A 23,980-nucleotide genomic window follows, 5' to 3' on the forward strand; every position below is an offset into this window, starting at 1 on the left:
GAAAGAAATGGAAAAGCAATTATCTTTTATATCCTTACCTCTAATAATCAAATCTAATAAATATATTTTCTTACATAATTCCTCTAGGAGATAAAATTTAGGAGTATATCAGACAAAAAAATTTTAACAAAAAATTGCAAGATGTAAGCATATTATAAAAGTTACATGAAGCTTTTTACTTTATTCATTAATTTGTTTGAAGCAACATTAGGATTTGGATTAACTCCTAGTTTCCTGCCTGACACATAAGGAACATAAAAATCATTCATGCTCACAATTTTAAATTAGACTGAAAAACTACAACTTTTCTTGGTTGTGATCACAGGGCAATCTTTCATCCCAAAACTTGAGAGACAAATATATGTACACAATCATTACTTTGAGGGAGAATCTGTATCTATAACCAAAAAAACAAACAACACAAACAAAACAGGTAAATTTAGCATGTAACTGGTGGAGAGAGGGAGGGCTAGACCAGGAGATTAGACTACTGGAGGCGGGGGCTATAGTTTTATGACTTGTAAGTCATATTTCTATGGAAATATACTGTGGGTGATTACAGAAAAATGTTTACTTTGGCTCATAGTCTTGGAGCTTTTCTCTTACATTTGCTTGGCACCACTGGATTTTGGCCTATGCTGATCCTGTGGTGAGTGGACATAGTGACACAACCTGCTCAATTCATAAAGTCCAGGAAAGAGGGGGAGAATAGAAGGGAAGGAAGGAAGAGCGAACAAGATCTCAAGGTGATGTGGGAGTGTCATATATCAATCTGTTGATTTCATTGGTTAAGTAATAAACAAACTGCTTGGGTTCATAGCTTAGAACATAGGTGGGTGGAGTAAACAGAACAGAATGCTGGGAGGAAGAGGAAGTGAGGTAAGACGCCTCAGACAGAGACGCCATGCTCCGCTCTCCCGGGCAGACGTGATTCAGCTCCAACCCAGGATGGATGTAGGCTAGAATCTTCCCGGTAAGCACACCTTGGGGTGCAACACAGATGATTAGAAATGGGCTAAATTTATATGTGAGAATTAGCCTAGAAGAGGCTAGATAGAAATGGGCCAAGCAGTGTTTAAAAGAATACAGTTTGTGTGTTGTTATTTCGGGGCATAAGCTAGCCAGGCGGCCGGGGTGCTGGGGACGCAGCCCCGCCACTCCTAATACAACAGAACGGCACCCAACGCTCCAATTACAACATCAAGGCCTCATATGTCCAGAAGATTTCCAAATAAACTCTACCTCTTAAAAGTTCGACCACCTTCCAATGATGTCATTGGCTAGGGACCAAGACTTTAAAACACAAGCTTTACCAAAAATAAATAAATAAATAAATAACTTCCTTCATTATTTAAAGTAGGGTCGGGGGGGGGGGGGAGTAAAAGTTTTCAAATATGCCCAGAGTATTTTCTCATTAACAAACCTTTTCCTCAAAGGAAATTATTTCACCAAAGACTAACTGAAGAAAGAAAATACCCACCTCTGTCTCTTGAGCCTCACTGTCTAACCTAACTACAGAGGTGAATGCTTCGAAGCAATTGTAAAAGTCACATCAAAGGGCTAGAAACTCATTCCAAATCTGAGACCTGATCATAGGATTACAGAAATATTTTCTCTAAACCACTTAAAAGCACATCAATAGAGCTCCTTCAGAATTACAAAGGACTACAACTGAAGAAACTTCAACTTTGCAAACCCATTTTAAAAGGAGAGATGGCTCAGCAGTCAAGAGCACACATTGCTCTTGTAGAGAACCTGTGTTCCAGTCCTAGCATCCATGTGGGGATTCACAAAAATCTGTAACTCCAGTTCCAGGAGATTTAACTCCCTCTTCTAGCCTCTGCAGGATTAGGATTACACATGCTACACATTTCCATGCAGATAAAACAGTCATATGCATAAAATATCAACAAAGAAATCTTTTTCTTAAAGGAGATTCCAGCAAATTCTAAAAACAAAGGGCTATAAAATAAAAAAAATAATTTTAAGGAAAGGGGGCTGGAGAGATGATCAACAGTTAAGAACACTTGTTGCTCTTCCAGAAGACCTGAGTTCAAAATCTAACACCCTCTTCTGGCCTTCATGGACACATAGATACATGAGGCATTACACACACATAGATTTACATTTTTAAAAAATATTAAAACAAGAAGAGTCAAAACAGATGAAATTTTAGCTGATATATAGAAAACAGATAATTTCTAAATATAAATATAAAACTTCATACTAAAGGCCTATTTAGCTTAGCACCATTTTTAAAAATCAATACATTATGTTCAGATTTCCAAAACAAAATTACAATGCGTGTTAAAAGGCAATAAAAATCTAACTAGACAAAGTAAGCATTAAAACAAGACTAAAGTTATTTTGTAGTTATCTGACAAGTAATTTATTTTCATTTTATCTTTTTGCAATATTGGATATTGAACCTAGGCCTTCCATATGCTATGCAAGTGCTCTTTCACTGGACTAAATCCTCAGCTTTTGAAATTTTTGATATAGTACATTGTTGGGAAGATCCACCTAGCCCCACTCCTCCCATTCCAGACCTGTCTCTGAGAAAGCCCACCAGTGGAGGCTCCAGCCATGGAGGGCAATTAAAGCCTCTTCCTCATGGTTTCCCCTCATGGTTTCTCTTATTCCACTGGGAACACCAGGTAATGCTTTGCTCAGATTTATTGCATCATCAGAGAGACTAAATATCAGGGTACAGAAATTTCTCATACATCACTAAGTTACCTGGCTTGCCTTACTTAAACTTACAGGCCCTCTTGCTTCAGGCTCTCAAACAATTGAAAATATAGGCCTCTGTTGCCAGGCCAAGCTTCAAATAAGAAATTTACATTTCCTTTAATATGCTAAAAGATTCAGTGTAAAAAGCAGATTGCCTATAGAGAGAAAGGACCACCCCCAAAAGGAAGAATTAAGAGGATAGACTAGAAATCAAACACACTATAAAAGAAATAAAAAATGTATTTAATGGGCTAATTGATAGACATGACACAATAAAACAAACTGGTGAACTTGAAGACATATTTCAACAGAAGCTTTGCAAACTGAAAAAGAGAAAACAAAGATAAAAAAGTACAAAAGAATATTCAAAACCATGGGACAATTTCAAAAGCTGATACATACATAATGAGAATATTATAATAAAAATAGGTAAAGGAAAATAAATATATGATGTCTTAATGGTTAAATATTTCTAGAATTGTTAACATCAAATCAGATATAAAGGAAGCTCACAGAACAAGCAGAATGAATAAAATCTACACCTTGGCCTATCATATCCAAATCACCAAAAATAAAACACAGAAATAAAGTTAAAAGGAGCTGAAGGAAAAGGCATTTTGCCTGTAGAAAGACACAGGTAAAAATAACATTGGACTTCTCTTCTGAAAACATTCAAACAAAAAGACAGTAAAGAAAACTATATAAGTTGAAGAGTTAAGAAAAAAATCTCCACAACCTATAATTCTATACCCAGTGAAAATTTTCTTTAAAATTGGAGGAAAATATTTTCTAAAATACAAAATTTGAAAGGAATTAATTATGACCTGTGGATTCTAAGAACTATTTTTAAAAATTTATCAAAAAGAAGAAAAGTGACATAGGCCAAACTTTAAATGTACATAAAAATAGATATCTGTTAGAGAGAAAAGCAACTGTATGTAAAACACAGACATTTGTTTTCATTATTTGACCTAAAACATAACAGAATCTTCAAAGTAATACAATCTGTTGAATAATCAGAGCTCATGGATAAACTAAATGAATGACAAGAATCCATAAGTAATAGAAGGACTATACTGGAAATGCTATTCTTTGCACTAATCATCTAACAGAACAATATTATATGAAAGTAGCCTTAGATTAGTTATACATGTTTAGTGTAAGCTCCACAGTCATCAGAAAAAAAATTTTAAAAGACACAGAAGTGAAAATCATAAAATGCTCAAATATAGAAGACATAGATTTAAAAGAAAACAAAAGCAAAAGCCGAAGCACAGGACATTTGTCATAGTTACTTTTCTATTGTGACAAAACACCAAGATCAAGAAGGCAACTTATGAAAGAAAGCATTTAATCTGGGGGGCTCACAGTCCTAGAGGGTTAGAGTCCCTGACCTCCAAGGAAGGAAGCACAGCAGCAGGCATGCATGCTGCTGAAGCAGTAACTGAGAGCTTGCAGAAGTCACAAGCCACAAGCAGGAGACAGAGACACAGCACAAACTGGGAATGAGGTGAGGTTTGGAAACCTCAAAGTCGACCCCTTGTGACACAACTAACCCTTCCTAAAAACAGTTCCACAGTTGGGAACCAAGAATTCAAATATATAAGCCTATTAGGGCCATTCTCATTCAAATCGCCGTAACAGCAAATAGAAAAGTTACAGATATGGCTAATTTTAATAACAAAATTATATCAAAAGATGGTCAGAGGGGATTTAACAAACATTATGACCCAACCTTGCCTTAAGTATAAAGACAAAAATGGATTAAAAGAAAATAGAGCAATATACGTCATAGTAATATTAATAAAAATAAAGCTGCAATAATTTTATTGATCTTTATAAAACAATTTTAATATTAAGGAAATGTAACAAAAACAAAGGATCATTGTCATAATGAAGTGGCCAATACTACAGCACATTAACAATAGCAATATGCACATACTTTAAGAATGTCAAAACATTTTGGTGAAATATGATGAATAGCAAGAAATAAAAAGAACCCTCTATTACAGTTGGAGACTTACAAAACCACTTCATTAGTAATTAATCGAAGTAACAAAGTAAGTTAAGAATTTGGTTGAAGTAAACTATCAATCATTTGGATGTAAATAATATACAAAGTACTAATACCTCAACCAACAATACCAGAATACACTCTTCTCAAGCTCATAAATTCATTCACCAAAATAAACCACATTCTAGGCCAAAAATAAATCATAACAAATTAAAAACAATATGTATCATATAAAGTTATGTTCTCAGATAACCAATAAAATTAAATTTAGATATAAATAACAAAATGATAGCAGGCAAACTTCAAAGATTGATTTAACCAATACATTTCTACCAGCACATAAGTAAAAAAAAATTCAAGAGAAATTTTAAGGTATTTTGAGCTAAATTGAAATAAAATAACAGGCTACAGATAAAGCTTAGTGGGTAGAGTGCTTATCCAGCATGGAGCTTGGGTTCTATCCCCAGTACTGAAAAAACTGACTGGTGTGGCATACAACACAACTGTAGTCCCAACACTTGGGAGGTGGAGACAGGAAAAGTTCAAGCCCAGCCTTGGTTACACTGTGTATCAGAGGTCAGCCTATGCTACGTGACACCCTGTGTCAAAAACCCAAAACAAAACAAAAAATGGAATTTATAATTTATCATGATTTGTAAGATACAGAGAAATAATAAAGAGGAATTTATATAATTCAAAACATACATTATAGAAGATCTAATTTGGATGACATTCAAACTGATTATAATGTTTGTGAACCCAACACTAAAATAAAAAATGCTAGACTATATGGAGGTTAGGGAAACTAGCATATAATGGGGCCTACATTAGTAAAGATATTTGTCTCAGTTAGGGTTTACTATTGCTGAGAAGAGAAACCATGACCAGGGCAACTCTTATCAAGAAAACATTTAATCGTGGTGGCTCGCTTACAGTTTCAGAGGTTCAAGCCATTACGATCATGATTGGGAGCATGAGTGTACAGGCAGATATGGTGCTGGAACTGAGAATCCTACATCTTACAGGCAACAGGAAGTCGACTGTCATTAAGGGAAGCTTGAGAAAGAGGCCTCAAAGTCCAGCCCCACAGTGACATACTTTCTCCAAAAAGGTCATACCCCTAATAGTGCCACTCCCTCTGGGGGCCATTTTCTTTCAAACCACCACATTCCACTCCCTGGTCCCCAAAGACTTATAGCCATATCATAACACAAAAACTGCTTTCAGTCCAACTTCCAAAGTCCCCATAGTCTATTACCGTCTCAACAATGTTTAAAAGTCCAAAGCCTCTTCTGAGACATATGGCAATCTCTTAACTGTAGTCCCCTTGTAAAAATCAAAATCAAAATCAAAAGATCACGTACTTCCAATATACAATGGCACAGGATATATATTACCATTCCAAAACACAGGGAAGGGAGCATAATGAGGAAATGCTGGACCAAAGCTGAAGAGTCCAGAAATAGAATATAGAAATAAAGGATCTGGTCCAGGAATATAGAAATATGAAGTTGTAAGCCCGAACACATTTTGGGAGGAAATGGCAGCCACTGTTAACCTTTAACAAACACTATCTGCCTTAAGAGCAGACATCCTGGCAGCCATTGTGTACAGAGATAAACTTTTAACAATTGTCTCCTGCCTCCCAGCTTCCCAACTAGGCAGGGACTGCAGATAATGGTTAGTTTCTGTTACCGCTATGGGACTCTCTCCTTGTATTCCCTTAATTTTAAACTATCCCCCTATGTCACTCGACTTGCATTCTTTCAAGGACAGTGAAAAGTGGCTTTCACAAACATCCTAATTAACATTCTAATGTCCTATAACCAAAAGTTGTAAAACTTAAAATGTAATGTGACTTTAAGCCTGACCTCAAGGTTGTAAAAACTCTTTGACCTTCACTTGGTACTTGCTTTTACCATAAGAGGCCAAAGATCAGCCCCCATTGTCAGAATTCCAGAAGCCTGATATAAGGCTATGGTCACAGGTATAACTGATAAGCTTTGTGTGTCCCATTGAGATTTTTTTCTTTTTCAGGAATAAAGCTTGGTTCTGGTTTAATAGACTTTGGTGGTCTGTCTCCCATCATTGCACCACCCTGGACCCAATAAAGCAAGACTAAAAACCAGCTGGGCAAATTTCAAACTATGCATGCCAAAACGCTCTCCACATCTCCAATTCTATTCAGCTTTGTTGACTACTTTGTATTGGGCTGGTTTCACTTCCTATTAGCAGCTCTCCTCAGCAGCTATCCCATGACTGTGGCATCTCTAACATCTGGGGGTCTCTAAGGCAATTCAGGCTTCAACTTCACACAATTGCTCTCTACTAGGCCTTCATCCGGGTACACCCCTGACACATGCCTGGCCTCAGTGACTGTCCTTAAGTGGGGAGGCAACTTCTATAACCTGTTTCTTCTATCCTTAACTCTAAAGGCAGAACCACATGGCCAAAGCTGCCAACTTCTGCTGCTTACAGGGGCTGAAACTTGGCCCCCTTGTTTAATTATATCCCTATCAGCTTTCTACATTCCTTTACTGCCTAAGTTTGGTTGTCCTGAACTTGATCTTTAGACTAGACTGGCCTCAAACTAAGAGATCCACCAGTCTCTGCCTTCCCAGTGCTGGGATTAAAAAGGTGCATCACCACATTTGGCTGTAAACTTTTCTTTTTTTTTTTTCAATAAAGGCCTGTCAGCATACAGTTATGTAATTATCACTACTCGCCTTGTTAGTATTTTGTTTTTTTTTTTTGTTGTTGTTGTTTTATCTTATATTTTCTTTTCTTTTTAATTTATTTATTTATTAAAGATTTCTATCTCTTCCCCGCCACCGCCTCCCATTTCCCCCCCTCCCCCACTTAGGTTGTTCCCCCCCCCATCAGCCCGAAGAGCAATCAGGGTTCCCTGCCCTGTGGGAAGTCCAAGGAACCCCCACCTCTATCCAGGTCTAGTAAGTTGAGCATCCAAACTGCCTAGGCTCCCACAAAGCCAGTACGTGCAGTAGGATCAGAAACCCATTGCCATTGTTCTTTAATTCCTTTCTACAAATTGGAAATATAGCTGGGTGGGATCTTGTCCTGAGGTCACCACTCCCTTTATTTCATTTCTTAATTTGTTATCATCTTGAACAAAGAACTTAGCTCCATTCCACTTTCTGGGGCTCATTTTCTCCACTAATATTTTTTCCTTGCTCAGCTTGTTCCTTTTCATTATATAACTTTATTAGAGTTAACACTAGTAACCACAAAACAGTCTATACTAAGTTGTTTTGAGATTTCCTCTTCCAACAGAATTAATCTAAACTCTTCACTTTATTTCAGGCAGACTCTTTGGAAAAGGACAAAATGTAGCCACTTCCTTCCACAAAATATCATAAGGATAATCTCTAGACAGCATACTAACATCCTTCGCTGAAACCTCTTCAGTGAGCCCTGGACAGTTCAAATAACTCTTAGCAATACTGTCTTCCATGCTTTTACTAGTATGGCCCACTAAGCAGTACTTAAAGCATCCCACTATTTTCATAACCCAAAGTACCAAAGTCTAAATTCCCCCAAACAAAAACATAGTCAGACCTATCAAAAAAAAATATCCCATTCCTGGTACCAACTTCTGTCTTAGTCAGGGTTGACTATTGCTGTGACTACAGCCAACTCTTACAAAGAAAACATTTAACTGAGGGTGGCTTGCTGACAGTTTCAGAGGTTCAGTCCATTATGACCATGAAGGGGAGCATGGTAGCATGCTGGAGCAGAGAATGTTATATCTTGTAGGCAACAGGAAGTTGCCTATCACACTGAGGGAAGCTTGAAAAAAAGAAACCTCAAAGCCCACCTTCACAGTAACACACTTCCTCCAACAAGGCCACATCTCCTAATAGTACCACTCAATGTGGGGGGCCATTTTTTTCAAACCACCACAGTATTCATAAGTTAAAATATATAATCAGTTTTGAAGAAAAATAATGAGATGAAAAGGTATAGCAATCCATCTTTGCATATCAATAACAAAACAGCTAAGAAGGAAAACAATCATCATTTTTTAAATATTTGGAAGATTAATTGCTTTTAGAAACTGGAAAATATTATCTCAAATGGTCATTGCTACTACTACTATGCCCTAATACCCCAAATTATTCCTCATAAAATGAAAAGTTTCTTTCTCAAGTGACAGCTCATGCTGGTGAGAATGTGGAGCAAGGGGAACACTCCTCCATTGCTGGTGGGAGTATAAACTTGTACAACCACTATGGAAATTAAAATGGTAGTTCCTCAGAAAGTTGGGAATCTATCTACTGCAATAACCAGCTATACTACTTTTGGGTATATCCTCAAAGGACACTCCATCCAAACACAAGGACACTTGCTCAGTTATATTCATTGTGGCTTTATTCATAATACCTAGAAAATAGAAACAACCTAGATGTCCCTTAACAGAATGGATATATAAACTCATTTACACAATGGAGTACTACTCAGTGTTAAAATAATGACTTTGTGAAATCTGCAGGCAAATGCATGCAACTAGAAAAATCATCCTGGGGTAACTCAGATCCAGAAAACTAACACAGTATGTATTCACTTATAAGTGGATATTAGTCATTAAGTAAACGATAACCATCTATAATCCACAGACCAAGAGAGGTTAGGTAAAGAAGAGAGGTATAGGAGAGAAGCATGGATCTCCCTGGGAAGGGGAAATAGAACAGATTCTGAGGGTCAGCTGGGAGTGGGTGGGAATGGGAACAGGAGAAATCAGGTGTAGTGAGGCTACTGGGAGAGATGACTGAAATTGGGGAGCATTTCAGGGTGAATAGATACCTATTACAGTGGAAACTTCCCGGAATCTATGAGGGTGACCCTAGTGAGGATTCCAAGTAATGGGATATGGAGTACTAACTGATCATATTTTATAGCCAGGCAAGGTTTCCAGTGGTGGAAATTGTTACATTTGGTTGAGTTGTTGGCCAGGAGGTCCCAAGAATATCTCTAAACAACCCAGCCTGATGCTAGGACAGAAGGTCACCGTCTGAACATTGACAGTGTGTGTGTGTTTCGGGGAGGTCATTGCTGAGGACAACTTCCACTAAGCTCACAGAATATTGTACTGACTACTCTTATGCAATTTGAAATAAAAACTAAGGGTACCTTAAAGAAGAAAACCTTAATTGAGAAAATGTCACCATGAGATCCAGCTGTAAGGCATTTTCTCAAATAATGATCAATGGGGATGGTCTCAGCCCATGGTGGGTGGTATCATCCCTGGGCTGGTGGTCCTGGGTTCTATAAGAAAGCAGGCTGAGAAAGCCAAGGGAAGCAAGCCAATAAGAAGTACCCCTCCATGGACTCTGCATGAACTCCTACCTCCAGATTCCTGCCCTGCTTGAGCTTGTGTACTAAATTCCTTCAGTGATAAGCAGTAATGTGAAATTGTAAGCCAAATAAACCCTTTCCTCCCTAATTTGCTTTTTGGTCTTGGTGTTTCATTGCAGCAATAGAAACCCTAATGAACACAAATTCAGAGATGTCGAGCTGGTGGGGGCTTGCAGCCTTCACCCATACATTCTAGTCTCAAGTGTGAAAAGGTACTGTACAGAGTATGGAAGGAGAAACCTGGACATCAACCCACTCACAAAACCCTCCACCTACAATCTGTCCTGCTTGTAAGATGTGCTGGGGCAATGGTGGCACAGAACATGTGGGGGTAGCCAATGTCTGCTATAACTTGAGGCCCATGTCATGAGAGGAACCTCATGCCCTACACCGCCTGGATGGCCAGGAACCGGAAACTGGATAGCCCAGAAAAGGTAGAACCAAACACAACTGAAAAAAGTCAATGAAATGATTCCTAATTATATTCTCCTATACTCATAGATGGGTACCTTGTACAGTCATCCCTCTGAAAACAGAGACCCACAACCAGACATTATGCAGAAAGAGTCTAAATTAGAGATCTCCTTTGGGTCCCTCCCCTTGGACATCAGGAACCCAATGGGGGGGACTTTATGAGTCATAGGGAATGGACGACACCAGGAGAACATGGCCCACTGAATCAACTAAGCAGGGCTCAAATGGGTTCACAATCAGAGAACTTGCATGAGTCTGCACCAGGTCCTCTGTGTGTATAAGGTGGGAGTCTCTGACTCTTGACTGCTCTTGGAACTCTCTTCCTCCTACTGGGGTGCCTTGTCCAGTCTCGATAAGAGGACTTTTGCATAGTCTTTTTGTATCTTGTTTTGTTTTGTCTAGCTATCTTCCATCTCTTGGAGACCTACTCTTCTCTGAAGAGGAAAATGAAGGGGAGTTGCCCTGGGTTAAAGGGGAGGTGGAGGGGTGCTAGAAGTTGAGGGAAGTGAAACTGGTTGGGAGGTATTCTACAAAAGAAGAGTCTGTTTTCAATTTTTTAAAAAGTTAAGAAAAAGAGAAGTGTTTTCTATATGCTATTTTCTAGAGGCACTCATCATAATTTCCACCAATCTCTTCCTTTTTCAGATCTACTAGGAACCAAACATACTCTTAAAAGAGTTTGTCTGTACATTCTTGTTGACTTCTAGTTAATATGCAAGAATTTGGAACAGGGCCAGGCAGTGGTGGCGCACGCCTTTAATCCCAGCACTCGGGAGGAAGAGGCAGGTGGATCTCTGTGAGTTCGAGGCCAGCCTCGTCTACAAGAGCTAGTTCCAGGACAGGAACCAAAAAAAAAGCTATGGAGAAACCCTGTCTCAAAAATCAAAAAAAAAAAGAAAAGAAAAGAAAAGAAAAAAAAGAATTTGGAACAGCAATTTCCATTCTATGAGTTCTATTTTTGAGTGAAGATCCAAATATTAGCATTCTAAAAATATTTTAATCTACAACTATGTTAGTTTAGCTAGATTTCACACCTTGATATTGACCTGTCACCAAGCAACAGAAATCTGTATTTTTGAAGGACTGGTATACACTAAAAATAAATCCTAATGTAAATGTCATTACTGGAGACTCTTCCTTATAGCTAGACTAATTAGTCATGTTCTAACCTGCCCTCTTCAATTCTCAAGAAAGTCCACAAAACCATCTGCCTTTTACTTGTTAACAAGGTACTTGCATTCAGCTAATGAAGAAATAAAGGCCAATTCACTAATTTCGCCTTGCATAAGAGCTTAGAATCAGTTTTGTCCTTAATAATTTGTATGTAAAAGATAATCCACCAACCAACACTGCTAAAATGAACATAAAAGTGAAAAAATTCAACATTATCTACCAAATTAATCGCTAATATAGCCCTCTATTCAGCTTAAACAAATACAGTGAAGTATGGACTCATGATCTGTTACATAATAGCCTGATTTAAGAACACACTTATTTCAGGAATGGGTCAGATTGAGTGTGAGGGTCCTCAACAGAGCTCACAGCTGAGAAAGAAGAACTGAAAATAAAGAGTTAGGTTATGGTTTTACTTTTATCTTTTCAATTACTTACTTTACTGTTTCCTCTGTATAGAACGTAAGTTCTGCCCTCTGTTTGTTTCTTTGGTAATCAACTTAATTTGTAATCTCTCTACTATCATCTCTTTACTTCTCCAACATCTTCCTGCCTCCTGAGCTTGCCCCACAATTTGCAGCACTGAATGTACTGCTCTCTATCTAGTTCTGCTAGCATTTCAACATGTCCAAAAGTAAAATTGTCACTCTACAAACAAGATTTGACTTACTACCTACTTCTGTTGAAAGCATTATCATTCTTGCATTCCTAACATCACCTTTGAATTTTACTATTTCACTCCTAATAACCAATCTGTTGCCATGTCTTAATTATATCGTACAATATCTCTGGCATCTTTCCCTTCCACAATCACTTTTCTACCATGACTTCTGTACAGTACAGTCTGCTGTTACTTGTTACCCAGACTATTACACTGGTCTCATAACTAGTTGATAAATATTTGCCATATGAAGACATGAATGGATGGATGGTATGTATCCTCAGAGTAAATCTTTTATTACCTTATTCCATCTTCTAAAATAGAGTCAGATTAACTTCTTAAAGCATACTTCTAACCATATTAATATAGTACTCAAAAGTGAAGTTCTTATTTTGCACATTATAAATTACTTGCTTTATAGTAAAGGGATTTCATATTAGGAAATCATATTATTTCTCTAAGCTCACTTCTGCTGAAGTATCATCCTTTCAATGGAGCCAAGATAGGCTATGCACTTCTGCACACATACTATATGTTCTCACTAGGCCACTGTTCAAATTATCTCTACTTATCTAACAATCTGACTTATACAGGACTGTAAAGGATGTCATTTCCTCTGTAAGATCTTTCCTGGCTCCTCACCATGGTGGTTCCCCCCCATCTTTCCTCTAAAATACCACAACACTTGAATAGCACTTCTTTGAATCCTTTATGACCCATCATGTCTTACAATAATAAAACAAAATTTACCTTACTCCTGTATGATTTAAGGAAGAAATTTGCTTTATCTACATTCTCATTTACATTTGAATACCTATACACTGGTTTCTCTTCAGAATGTATGAATATTTTACCTTTCACATTTGAATACCAACAGTGAACAACCAAAAATAGTATTTTGTATATGTTCTCAAATACTTCAGGGCAGGGGACAAAATTAACAAATAAAAGAACACATGCATTTAAAACTTAAAGGGGTCTGTATACTGAAAGCATTCAGTTTTTGTGGCTCTTATTTTTTTTTCATTTATGCTTTCTTACAACCAATATTTCTGCATCTCATATACTTGTTTTACGAGTGAATTCCATTAAGATAACACAGACTTTTGATTCAGAAAAAAATCTCCTAGTATCATACAATTTCTGCTCAATGAATGAAACAATTATGTAAAATAAGCAAAGTCCCAAAAGTTGGCCATGTTCCACTGACAGTAATTTACTTGCTAGAAAAAGTTACAGTATCTTTTAACAAAGCATATTCTTACCTTTGCACCACCTAAAAATCCCAGGGAGATGGCAACTCTGGCTCGTAGATCTGGCCTGTCTTTGGGCCACACATAAGAAAGCATTGCTTTAATAATTTTCCTAGTATCAACATCTTTTAACTGTGGAAAGAGAGAAAACAAAGCAGTAAGCAGGAAGTAATGCCACTTTTCCTATATATATTATAACAAAATTATTATAATATATTCATTCATTCATAATTTTGGTTATCTGTGTGTGTGTATTAGTGCATGCAAGGAAAAGCATGTATATGGAGGTCAGAAGACAATTTTCAAGAATCAGTTCTTTAGTTCTACCAGGTGGGCCCCTGGAATTGAACTCAGGTCCCTGGGTTTGGCTGTAAGTGTCTTTATCAACCAAGCTCTCACTAGCCACAGTCAAACTTTAATCTTGTAGAATTATATAAATATCTAAAAAATGAATGAAAACATTACAGACATATTTTCCATTCTGAATCTAAGGATGACCCCAACTAGAACTCATAGTAAAAGCAGATATGTAGACTGAACTGGCCATCTCCTAATTCCAGGCAAGACTTCCAAGTGGAGGGAGTGGGAAACCAACTCAGCTACATAACCTTCAACCTATAGTCTGCCATGTCAATGGGATATACTGGGGTAAGAGTGGCCTAGAGATTGAAGGAGTGGCCAACCAATGACTAGTTGAGTCTAAAACCCATGTCAGGAGAGTAAGCATACCCCTGACACTGACTCAAGTGCCAGGATCCACAGGCTGGATGACCCAGAGACCTAAAATAGAACCAAACTGGAGAAAATGTCAATACACTGAAGCCTAATGATATTTTGCTATACACATATATGAGTGCCTAGCCCAATTGTCATCAGAGAGGCTTCATCCAGCAACTGATGGAAACAGATGCAGACCCACATCCAAACATTAGGTGTAGGTCAGGGAATCTTGCTGAAAAGGGGGAGGGGGAGAAAGGATTGTAGAAGCCAGAGGGGTCAAGGACACTACAAGAAAACTCACAGGGTCAACTAACCTGGGCTCACAGTGGCTCATAGAGACTGGATCGACAACCAGGGAACCTGTATAGGACCATTCTGGGAACTCTGCATTTATGTTATAGTTGTGTGGCTTGGTCCTCTTGTGGGGCTCCTAACAGTGGGAACAGGGGCTGTCTCTGACTCTTTTACTGGCTTTTGGGACCTAACTCCTCATACGGGGTCAACTTGTATAACCTTAATATATGGGGAGGTGCTTAGTCTTACTGCAACTTGACATGCCTTGCTTTTTTTTGATATCCATGGGAGGCCTGTTCTTTCCTGAACAGAAATGGAGAAAGGAAAGAGTGGATTGGCAAGTATGAACAGAGGGGGTTGGGGCTGGGAGACTGGGAAGAGAGGAAGGAGGGGAAACTGTGGCTGGGACATAAAATAAATAAATGAAGAAATTTATTTAAAAAAATTTGGAGAGAAAAGAAGCAAGTTCAACTGCTTTTTCAATGTCACTCATTTCTTTTTTGTTCCCATTTGAATTATCGATGTTTCTTTTTAAACAGATTTTTATTGAGCTCTACATACTGCTCTGCTCCTATCCCTGCCTCTCTCCTACCCTTCATCCCTCTGTCAATTTACTTAGGAGATCGTGCCTTTTTCTACTACCCATGTAGATTTGAAAGACAACATCTCATTTCTGAACTAGGGATATAGCTCAGTTGGTTGAGTTCTTGCCTAACATGAAGAGATCCCAGATCTGATTTCTATCACCACATGAAACTAGGCACAGTGGACCATGTCTATAATTCCAATTCCAGCACTCAAGATGTGATGGAAGGAAGATCAGAAACTCAAAGTCATCCTTGACTACACAGAAAGTTCAAGCTTGCACCCCAGCACAAAAACACATATCTTATAATCATTTTTCTTCATCTTGTCACTTTCATCTATTGTCATCTGCATACTGCTAAAAGAGTCATTCAGTAGTGACATGGAAACATAGGGCATACATATTTTTAAACTAATACTCAATAAAATATAGAAAAACCAATTCCAAGAACACATCCAAATAAAATCATTCACCATGATCAAGTCAGCTTCATCCCAGAGATGCAGGGATAGTTCAACATAAAAAAATCTATCAATGCAATCCACCAGATAAATACATTGGGGAAAAAAACATATGATCATCTCATTCGATGCTGAAAAAGCATTCAACAAGATCCAACAACCCTTCATGATAAAGGTCTTGGAGAGATCAGGGATACAAGGAACATACCTAAACACAATAAAAGCAATATACAGCAAGCTGACAGCCAACATCAAATTAAATGGAGAGAAACTCATAGCAATTCCACTAAAATCACAAACAAGACAAGACTATCCACTCTCTCCATATCTCTTCAACATAGTTCGTGTTTTTTTTTTTTTTTTTGATTTTTCGAGACAAGGTTTCTCCATAGCTTTTTGGTTCCTGTCCTGGAACTAGCTCTTGTAGACCAGGCTGGCCTTGAACTCACAGAGATCCGCCTGCCTCTGCCTCCCGAGTGCTGGGATTAAAGGCGTGCGCCACCACCTTTCAACATAGTTCTTGAAGTTCTGGCTAGAGTAAAAAGCCAACAAAAGGAGATCATGAGGAATCAAATTGGAAAGGAAGAAATAAAACTTTTGCTATTTGCAGATGATATGATAAATTCTACTAGGGAACTTCTACAGCTGATAAATACATTCAGTGATATGGCAGGATACAAGATCAACTAAAAACAATCAGTAGCCCTCCTATATGCAAATGATAAAGAAGCTGAGAAAGAAATCAGAGAAGCATCACCTTTCACAATAGCACAAATAGCATAAAGTATCTTGGGGTAACACTAACCAAGGAAGTGAAATGGTGTAGGAGGTCCTTCTGTTTATGTGTTGCTTTTATTGGTTGAATAAAGAAACTGCTTTGGCCTAGTTGATAGGACAGAACTTAGGTAGGCGGAGTAGACAGAAATGAATGCTGGGAAGAAGGACAGAGTGGCAGATCTCTGGTCTGAGACAGATGCTGGTTAGAATATTGCAGGTAAGCCACAGCCACATGGCGATACACAGATTAACAGAAATGGGTTAAATTAAGATGTAAGAATTAGCCAATAAGAAGTTAGAGCTAATGGGCCAGGCAGTGTTTAAATGAATACAGTTTCTGTGTGATTATTTTGGGTGTAAAATAGCTGGGCAGTCAGGACGACGAGCAGCCGGCTCTTCCTGCAACAGTGAAAGACCCATTTGACAAGAACTTTAAGTCTTTGAAGAAAGAAATTGAAGAAGATACCAGACAATGGAAAGATCTCCCATGCTCTTGGACAGGTAGAACCAACACAATAAAAATGGCAATCCTACCAAAAGCAATTTATACATTCAGAATCCCCATCAAAATCCCAACATGATTCTTCGCAGACCTTGAAAGAACAATAATCAACTTCATATGGAAAAATGATAAACCCAGGATAGCTGAAACAATCCTGTACAGTAAAGAAACGTCCAGAGGCATCACCATCCCTGACATCAAGCTCTATTACAGAGCTACAGTAATGAAAACAGCTTGGTGTTGGCATAAAAACAGACAGGTTGACCAATGGAATCGAATTGAAAAAACGGATATTAATCCACACACCTATAAACACTTGATTTTTGAAAAAGAAGCTAAAATTATACAATGGAAAAAAGAAAGTATTTTCAACAAATGGTGCTGACATAACTGGATGTCAACATGTAGAAGAATGAAAATAGGCCAATATCTATCATCATGCACAAAACTCAAGTCCAAATGGATTAAAGACCACACTGAACCTGAAAGAGGAGAAAGTGAGAAGTAGCTTTCAATGCATGGGCACAGGAGATACTTCCTAAGTATAACCCTAGTAGCACAGACACTGAAAGCAACAATAAATAAACGAGAATTCCTGAAACTGAGAAGCTTCTGTAAAGCAAAGGACACAGTCAATAAGACAAAAAGGCAGCCTACTAAATGGGAAAAGATCTTCACCAATCACATATCAGAGAATTGTAAGAACCGAATTAACATTTGTGTGTGTGTATGTGTGTGTGTGTGTGTGTGTGTGTGTGTGTGTGTGTGTGTGTATGTGTGTGTGTGTGGTAGGCCCAGGTGTATGTATGGATGTCTGTGCTTGTACACCAATGTATGGAGACCAGAAGCAGCTGTCTAAATCTACCCCTAACTGCCTTATTCCTTTGAGGTAAACCTGAAATTTACATTTTTTTTTTCTGCAAGGTTGGCAGTTAATGTTATCCAGCAACCCTCTTGTTTCTTTTTCTATAGCACTGGGAGATGAAAAAGCAGGCCACACTCAGGTCTTCATGGTTGTAGATCAAGTGTTCTTGACCACTAAGCAATCTCTCCAGTCCCCCAAACATACTTTCTGAAACCAAAATGGGAGATCAAACATAATAATTTTCTAAAATTACTATATTATTATAGTTGGTGAAACAATCCCCACTCAAAAATAAAATAATAGCTCAATGTCTAGAAAAGAAAAAAGATGTTCTTTACTGGTAGGGGTATACAGCACTAAATATATTATCAGTGGGGAAAATGCTGAAATTATATATCTGGAAAGCAATTTCATATCTAACACAAGCTTTTAAAATAATTCTCTCCTCTGTGCCCCAAAATCCATTTCTGAGAACTTCTGCTAAAAATAATCTGAACACTGTGTTCCAAGTTGAATCTATTTTACCTGAAAACTCTCTTGAATCTGTCAAATTCTTTCCATTTCCAATCACTAATACAATCCTAGTTATCATTCTTAGGAAAACAAAACAAAACAAAAAACCACTGCAGTAGCCTCCTAACTTTTTTTCCTGTATTCATTCTATTCCCTATCTAGGAAATTCACTCAATAATCAAACATCGCTTTAGTTTAAAACCCTTAAGCAATATCCTATCATTCTTCGACTAAAGAACAAAGTCTATAACATAGAGTGAGTATAAGGCTCTGCTTGGCCTGACATATAGCCATGTATTATACTATCATTATATCATTATTTTCAGTGTTCAATAGGTACTGGCTGACTTTTAGTTCCCTAAACATGTCTTTGTATGTATATGTAAGCTATGTTCTCTGTGTCTATGAAAAAAAAAGCACCTTAAAATAATATAATCCTATCCCTTCCCCCAAGTCTTTAAACCTGTTAAACCATCTTCAGCAACACAGAAGCATTTATTCAATGAAGTTACCTCTAACATTAATCAAAATCCTTTTTCTGTTTTCTCTTATAGATCATGGTTCCTTCCTTTAGAGTTTCTACTTCAGTCAGAAACTAAATATAAAGCAAGATGGCCTATCAGGTAAAGACACCTGTCACCAAGCCTAATGAAGTGGGTTTGATCCCTGGAATCCACACAGTTAAAAGAGAATCACCAACTTCTGCAAGGTGTCCTCTGATCTTCACAGAGGCACTATGGTGTTCACCATGCTCAAACAAATAAACACAGAAACAAACAGTTAAAAAGTCATGCTTGGTTATATAGAGTCTGTGGCAAGTGTAGGATACATGAGATCCAGTAAGAAAGGAAGGAGGAAGGGGGGATGGATGGGAGGGAGGGAGGAAAGGAGGGAGGATAGGAGTTAAGTAGGAAAGGAATAAACATAAAAAGACAGAAAGAAAAAAGAGAGATGGAAAGAAGGGGGAAGAAACTCTGTGTGTGTGTTACAACAAGATCACACCTCCTAATCTTGTGACTCTCTTTGGAGGCCATTTTCTTTTCAACTACCACAAATATCAAGTCTTTTCTCAAATGAATAATTTAAATATAAATGTGTTATGTGAGTACAGGTCTATACATATGATAGTAGGAGAATTTCTTGGTGAAAGGAAAAGAGCCAGTAAGAGAGGGAATAGAAGTTCAAATAGAACAAGTACAAGCCACCTACAGTGGTATAAATATATGAAAATCTTATAATGAAACCTATTATTTTGTATGCTGAGAAAAAATGAAATTTTAATTAAAAAAGGAAACATTACACCAGAGTGAACTAAAATTTTAAAAATACTGAATAAAGAAACAAAAATTTAGCTATATCAATGTTTAGCTATATGCCTGGGCCGTTTTGATAGAAACAAAATTAAAAACCCAAGATCTGTCTCTGGGTTTTTATTATTCATGTTATATCTGGCATCCAACACTTGGGGTGCAAATTCATGAAAAAGCCATTTGTTGTGGTTTTACAGCCACAGGCAGAGGCCAGAGCTACATGTAGCTGGAATCACTATCCTACCAGGTAGGTTTTTCATTTTTCTTTCCTGGTGGGCTCTCCCTGAACCCCCTTCTTGGGCTGCTGCCAAACTAGCTAGCTGCCTTGAAATCCAGTCAGGCTTGTACTGTTCTATGCAGCAGCAATAAGCCTCACATCATTACCAGCATCCTAGGCAGATTTGGTAAGACAATTGGGAGTTCTTAAAGGAAGGCATTATTTAAAAGGGAGAGGTTTTTTCCCACTAATAAATAGGGAAAACCATTACAAAGGAGGGATTTGAGTCTCTGCATAATAATATGCTACACAGTTTGAAAATGGAATGATTAAATGAGAGTATAACTAATTTAGATGGGATTTATGTAATGTCAATTGTAAACAGTGTCAGCATTATCATTTTTGTTTTATCATTAAAAATATTGGTTAATCTGTGTGCTAAGATGCAGGCTCTAGAAAAACTTAACAAAACAGATCATAGAGACATTCAAATTCAGAGAGACGAATTTAAATGGAGAACCAATTTCAGCATTGCATTACAAGAATAGTGAAGAACAGCCTAAGCTTTTCAAACAACCAACCTTAAGATATCCAGTGACCTTGTAGGAATTGCCAAATGCTAGAGGTCTCATAAGAGCTGAATTGACTCCTGTGCCAATGTTATATTTAAGGAGATTCAAGGAAGCAATAGTCTCTTCTGGCATGCATTCATCTTTTGTGAAGCAAATGTTAAACTCACAGTCAGTTTGTAATAGAATTATCCCTAAAGACTGGATAGACTTGGTCAAAGCTGTTTTAGAGCCTGGTCCACAATTACAGTGAAGTAGCTAGTTCAGAAGAGGTTAAGACTATTGAACAATGGAGCAAAACTAAAGGTATGGATATCTCCCAAGATCATATTCTTAGAGGAGATTATGCTACTATAGAAAAGCAATCCTTATATGATGGTCTTTACCATGCAGCAGCTTTGAATGCTTGGGCCAAATATGAAGAAGTAGGAAAGAAGAATGAATCATTTACTGAGGTCATACAGGGCCTCAAAGAAACATTCATGAATTTCTTACCAAGATTGACATCAGCAGTAAATAGAATGATACCAAATTCAGAAACTAGAAAAATAATAATTAAATCTCTGGCTTTTGAAAATTCTAGTTATCAATGCAAAAGGATAATTAGGTAATTAAAGGCAAGGTTAGCACCTTTGGAGGAATAGATCCACGATACAATTAATAATGAATCTGATGACCATGATGATACTTGGAAAGGAAAGGTAATTTCCAGAGGGTTGAAGAAAAACTGAAATAGCAAGTATTTCAATTCTAGCAAAGTCACCTTGGATTTTAAACAGGGTGTTCCTAGAAACAATGTTTTTCCCCCTAAACATAATTCACTCAGAATGCCACCTCCCTTCTGGATTATGCAGAAGATGTTGCAAAGGCAAGTAGACATTGGACTAATAAAGGTAGATCAACAAGGGATATTCAAGGTAATCCTTTGCCATTGGGAAACTACATGAGGGGGTCTCTTGGAGATCCCTATGGCAAATCTGGTTCAGTTGTATTCTGCTATCATAGAAGAAACTTCTTCCCAGATCAATTAAAGAACATAATGCCTATTATAAGAAACCACACTGCTTTGGATAATAGAACAGCTATAGAACAGAAAAGAGAAGAAAAAATTCAGGAGAAATCATAAAGCAAGTATCTTGGCAAACTTCTATAAATGAACAAAGACCAAGATTAAAAATATGAATAAATGAGATTGTCACTGAAGATGTGGTAGACACAGGTACAGATATAACAATAATTTCCTAAGAATCTTGGCATCCAAATTGACCTCTTCAGAATGTAAATGTTGAGCTTTTAGGGACTGGAACTATCTCAGGTAAAGCAGAGCATGAGATGAGTTGAATGCATAGGGCTACAACGACAGAGAGGAATATTAAAACCATATGTGGCTAACATAGCAATGAACTTGTGGGAACATGATTTGTTACAGCAATGGAATACTCAGATTAACATTCTCCCAATATAGAAATATACTATAAAATAATGCATGTTTCTGGGAAAAATATTACAAGATATTATAAATAACAGTCACCAATCATTCAATTTGTACAAGAACAGAGTACAATAGCTGCTGACTTCCAAAGGCACCAATAGCCCTACCTTTAAAATGGTTGACAGATTAACCTGTATGGGTTAAGCAATGGCTTTTAACAACAGAGAAACTGCAGGCTTTAGAACAGCTGGGATAAAACCTGATGAACTGATCAATTTAAACAAAACTTTAGATGGTGACAAGGACTTAAATAGTCCTAGGAAATTATCAGCTGAAGCTTAAAAGAATTGGCTTTGATTGAAGAGAAATTACATAAGGTATATGTGGATCAGGTGGATCTGAATCTTAACTGCATTCTGGTTATATTACCCTCCAAACATTCCCCTACAGGAATTTTAATCACATGGATGATATTATCTTGGAATGATCTTTTTACCACATAAACCAAGTGAAAAATTAAAACCTAATGTGGAAAAGATCTCTGAGTTAATTCTAAAAGGAAAATTAAGACTTCGTCAATTAGCAGGAATATAACAAGCAGAAATTGTAGTACCTTTTAATATTGATGAAAGTGAACAATTATGGGCAGAAAGTGAACCCAACCAAAGAGCTTGTAGTAATTTTTTTGGAAGAGATTAACCACAACTATCCCAAAAGCAAGAGAATTCAACTCATAAAGAGAACTAACTGGATCCTTTCTCACATTGTACAGGACACACCAATAACTGGATCCCCTACATTCTATACTGATGCAAATAAATCAGGAAAGGCAGGTTACAAATCAGAAAATTTAAGTGGACCAAAGCCCTTAATCATTCTGTCCAAAAGTCAAGATTATATGCTTCCTCTTTGTTTAGCTAGTGACTGTGTCTCTGCCTTTCCTCTTCCCAGAATTCTCTTAGTCTGGTTGCCCCAACCATACTTCCTGCCAACATAAGTGACAAATCTTTACAGTGGACAGAAGCATTATCCCACAGCACATAACACATCCTATATATATATATATATATATATATATATATATATATATATATATATATATATATATATAACAATTCCATATGGGTCTGTCAGGTCCTCTCGCACAAGGTAATACAGAAATTGAGCAATTATTGATTGGAAATGTGCTGAACGTCTCATTCATAAATATCATGTCAATAGCAAAGGTTTTAAAAAAAGACTTTTCCATTACTGTTGGAGGCCCAAAGAGGCCAAAGGTCAGAGAGTTTGGGACTTGTTTTTAGTTCATTCAAGGTTATTGTACTTCTAATTGGAACAAAGGTCCCAACTCGTTGTACCTCAGAGTTCTGCTCTATCAAGGCTATTGTCAACAGGTGTGGCTAGTTGCCAGCCCTCATGCTCATGAAATAGGGAAATACCTAAAACAAAAGTCTAAGGATCCAACTAAGTTCCAGTTCTCTTTATGGAAAAAACTTGGGATTCAAACCAGGGAGTGGTTTGCCTACAGAGTGTTTGGTCTAGGGTGTGAGTCAAGGGAGTGAGCCAAGGGCTTGAGCAATGTGCGCCATGACTTTCAATTTGTATGTTAATGAAGTCTTTTGTTTAATTCCTACATTATTGGGGTCAGGGGTGTATTAACCAGTTGAAAATTAACAAGGGTGAAAAATTCCCTCCCTATACTATCCTACATGTTTCTGCAGTTTATTATTTTCATTTGCATCTTTGTATTCTTTACTATATTTCTAAATTCCCATGCCTCCACTCTGGAAGAGGGTATTTTTATCGAGGCTGGCCCCCAAACATATCACATGACAACAAGCACGGAAATTATAAGGAGATGTCCTACTTGTTCTTTATACAGCCAACACCACTACCTGCAGGAGGTAACCCAAAGGGTACTCAAAGGAATGAAATCTGGCAAGTGGATATGCTCCATTTTATAGAACTTGGAAAAGTAAAATATGTGCACCATACCATTGGTACCTCCTACTCAGGTTTTCAATGGGCAACTGTTCTGAGTTAGAAAAAGACA

The 23,980-nt window shown here is 37.5% G+C and overlaps 1 protein-coding gene across 1 annotated transcript in view; it reads right to left on the reverse strand.

The window, feature by feature from the left end:
• The window catches only part of LOC121444281 (ATP-binding cassette sub-family B member 7, mitochondrial), a 185,331-nt gene that overhangs the window by 51,139 nt on the left and 110,212 nt on the right, over nt 1–23,980 (reverse strand). Inside the window, exon 4 of the mRNA XM_041646106.1 lies at nt 13,694–13,813. Within this exon, the coding sequence (XP_041502040.1) occupies nt 13,694–13,813 (120 nt within the window). The remainder of the gene's footprint in view (nt 1–13,693; nt 13,814–23,980) is intronic.

This window comes from Microtus oregoni, unplaced genomic scaffold (assembly GCF_018167655.1).
Source record: "Microtus oregoni isolate MIOR12 unplaced genomic scaffold, Mior012 000119F_ref0000445, whole genome shotgun sequence".
NCBI lineage: Eukaryota > Metazoa > Chordata > Mammalia > Rodentia > Cricetidae > Microtus > Microtus oregoni.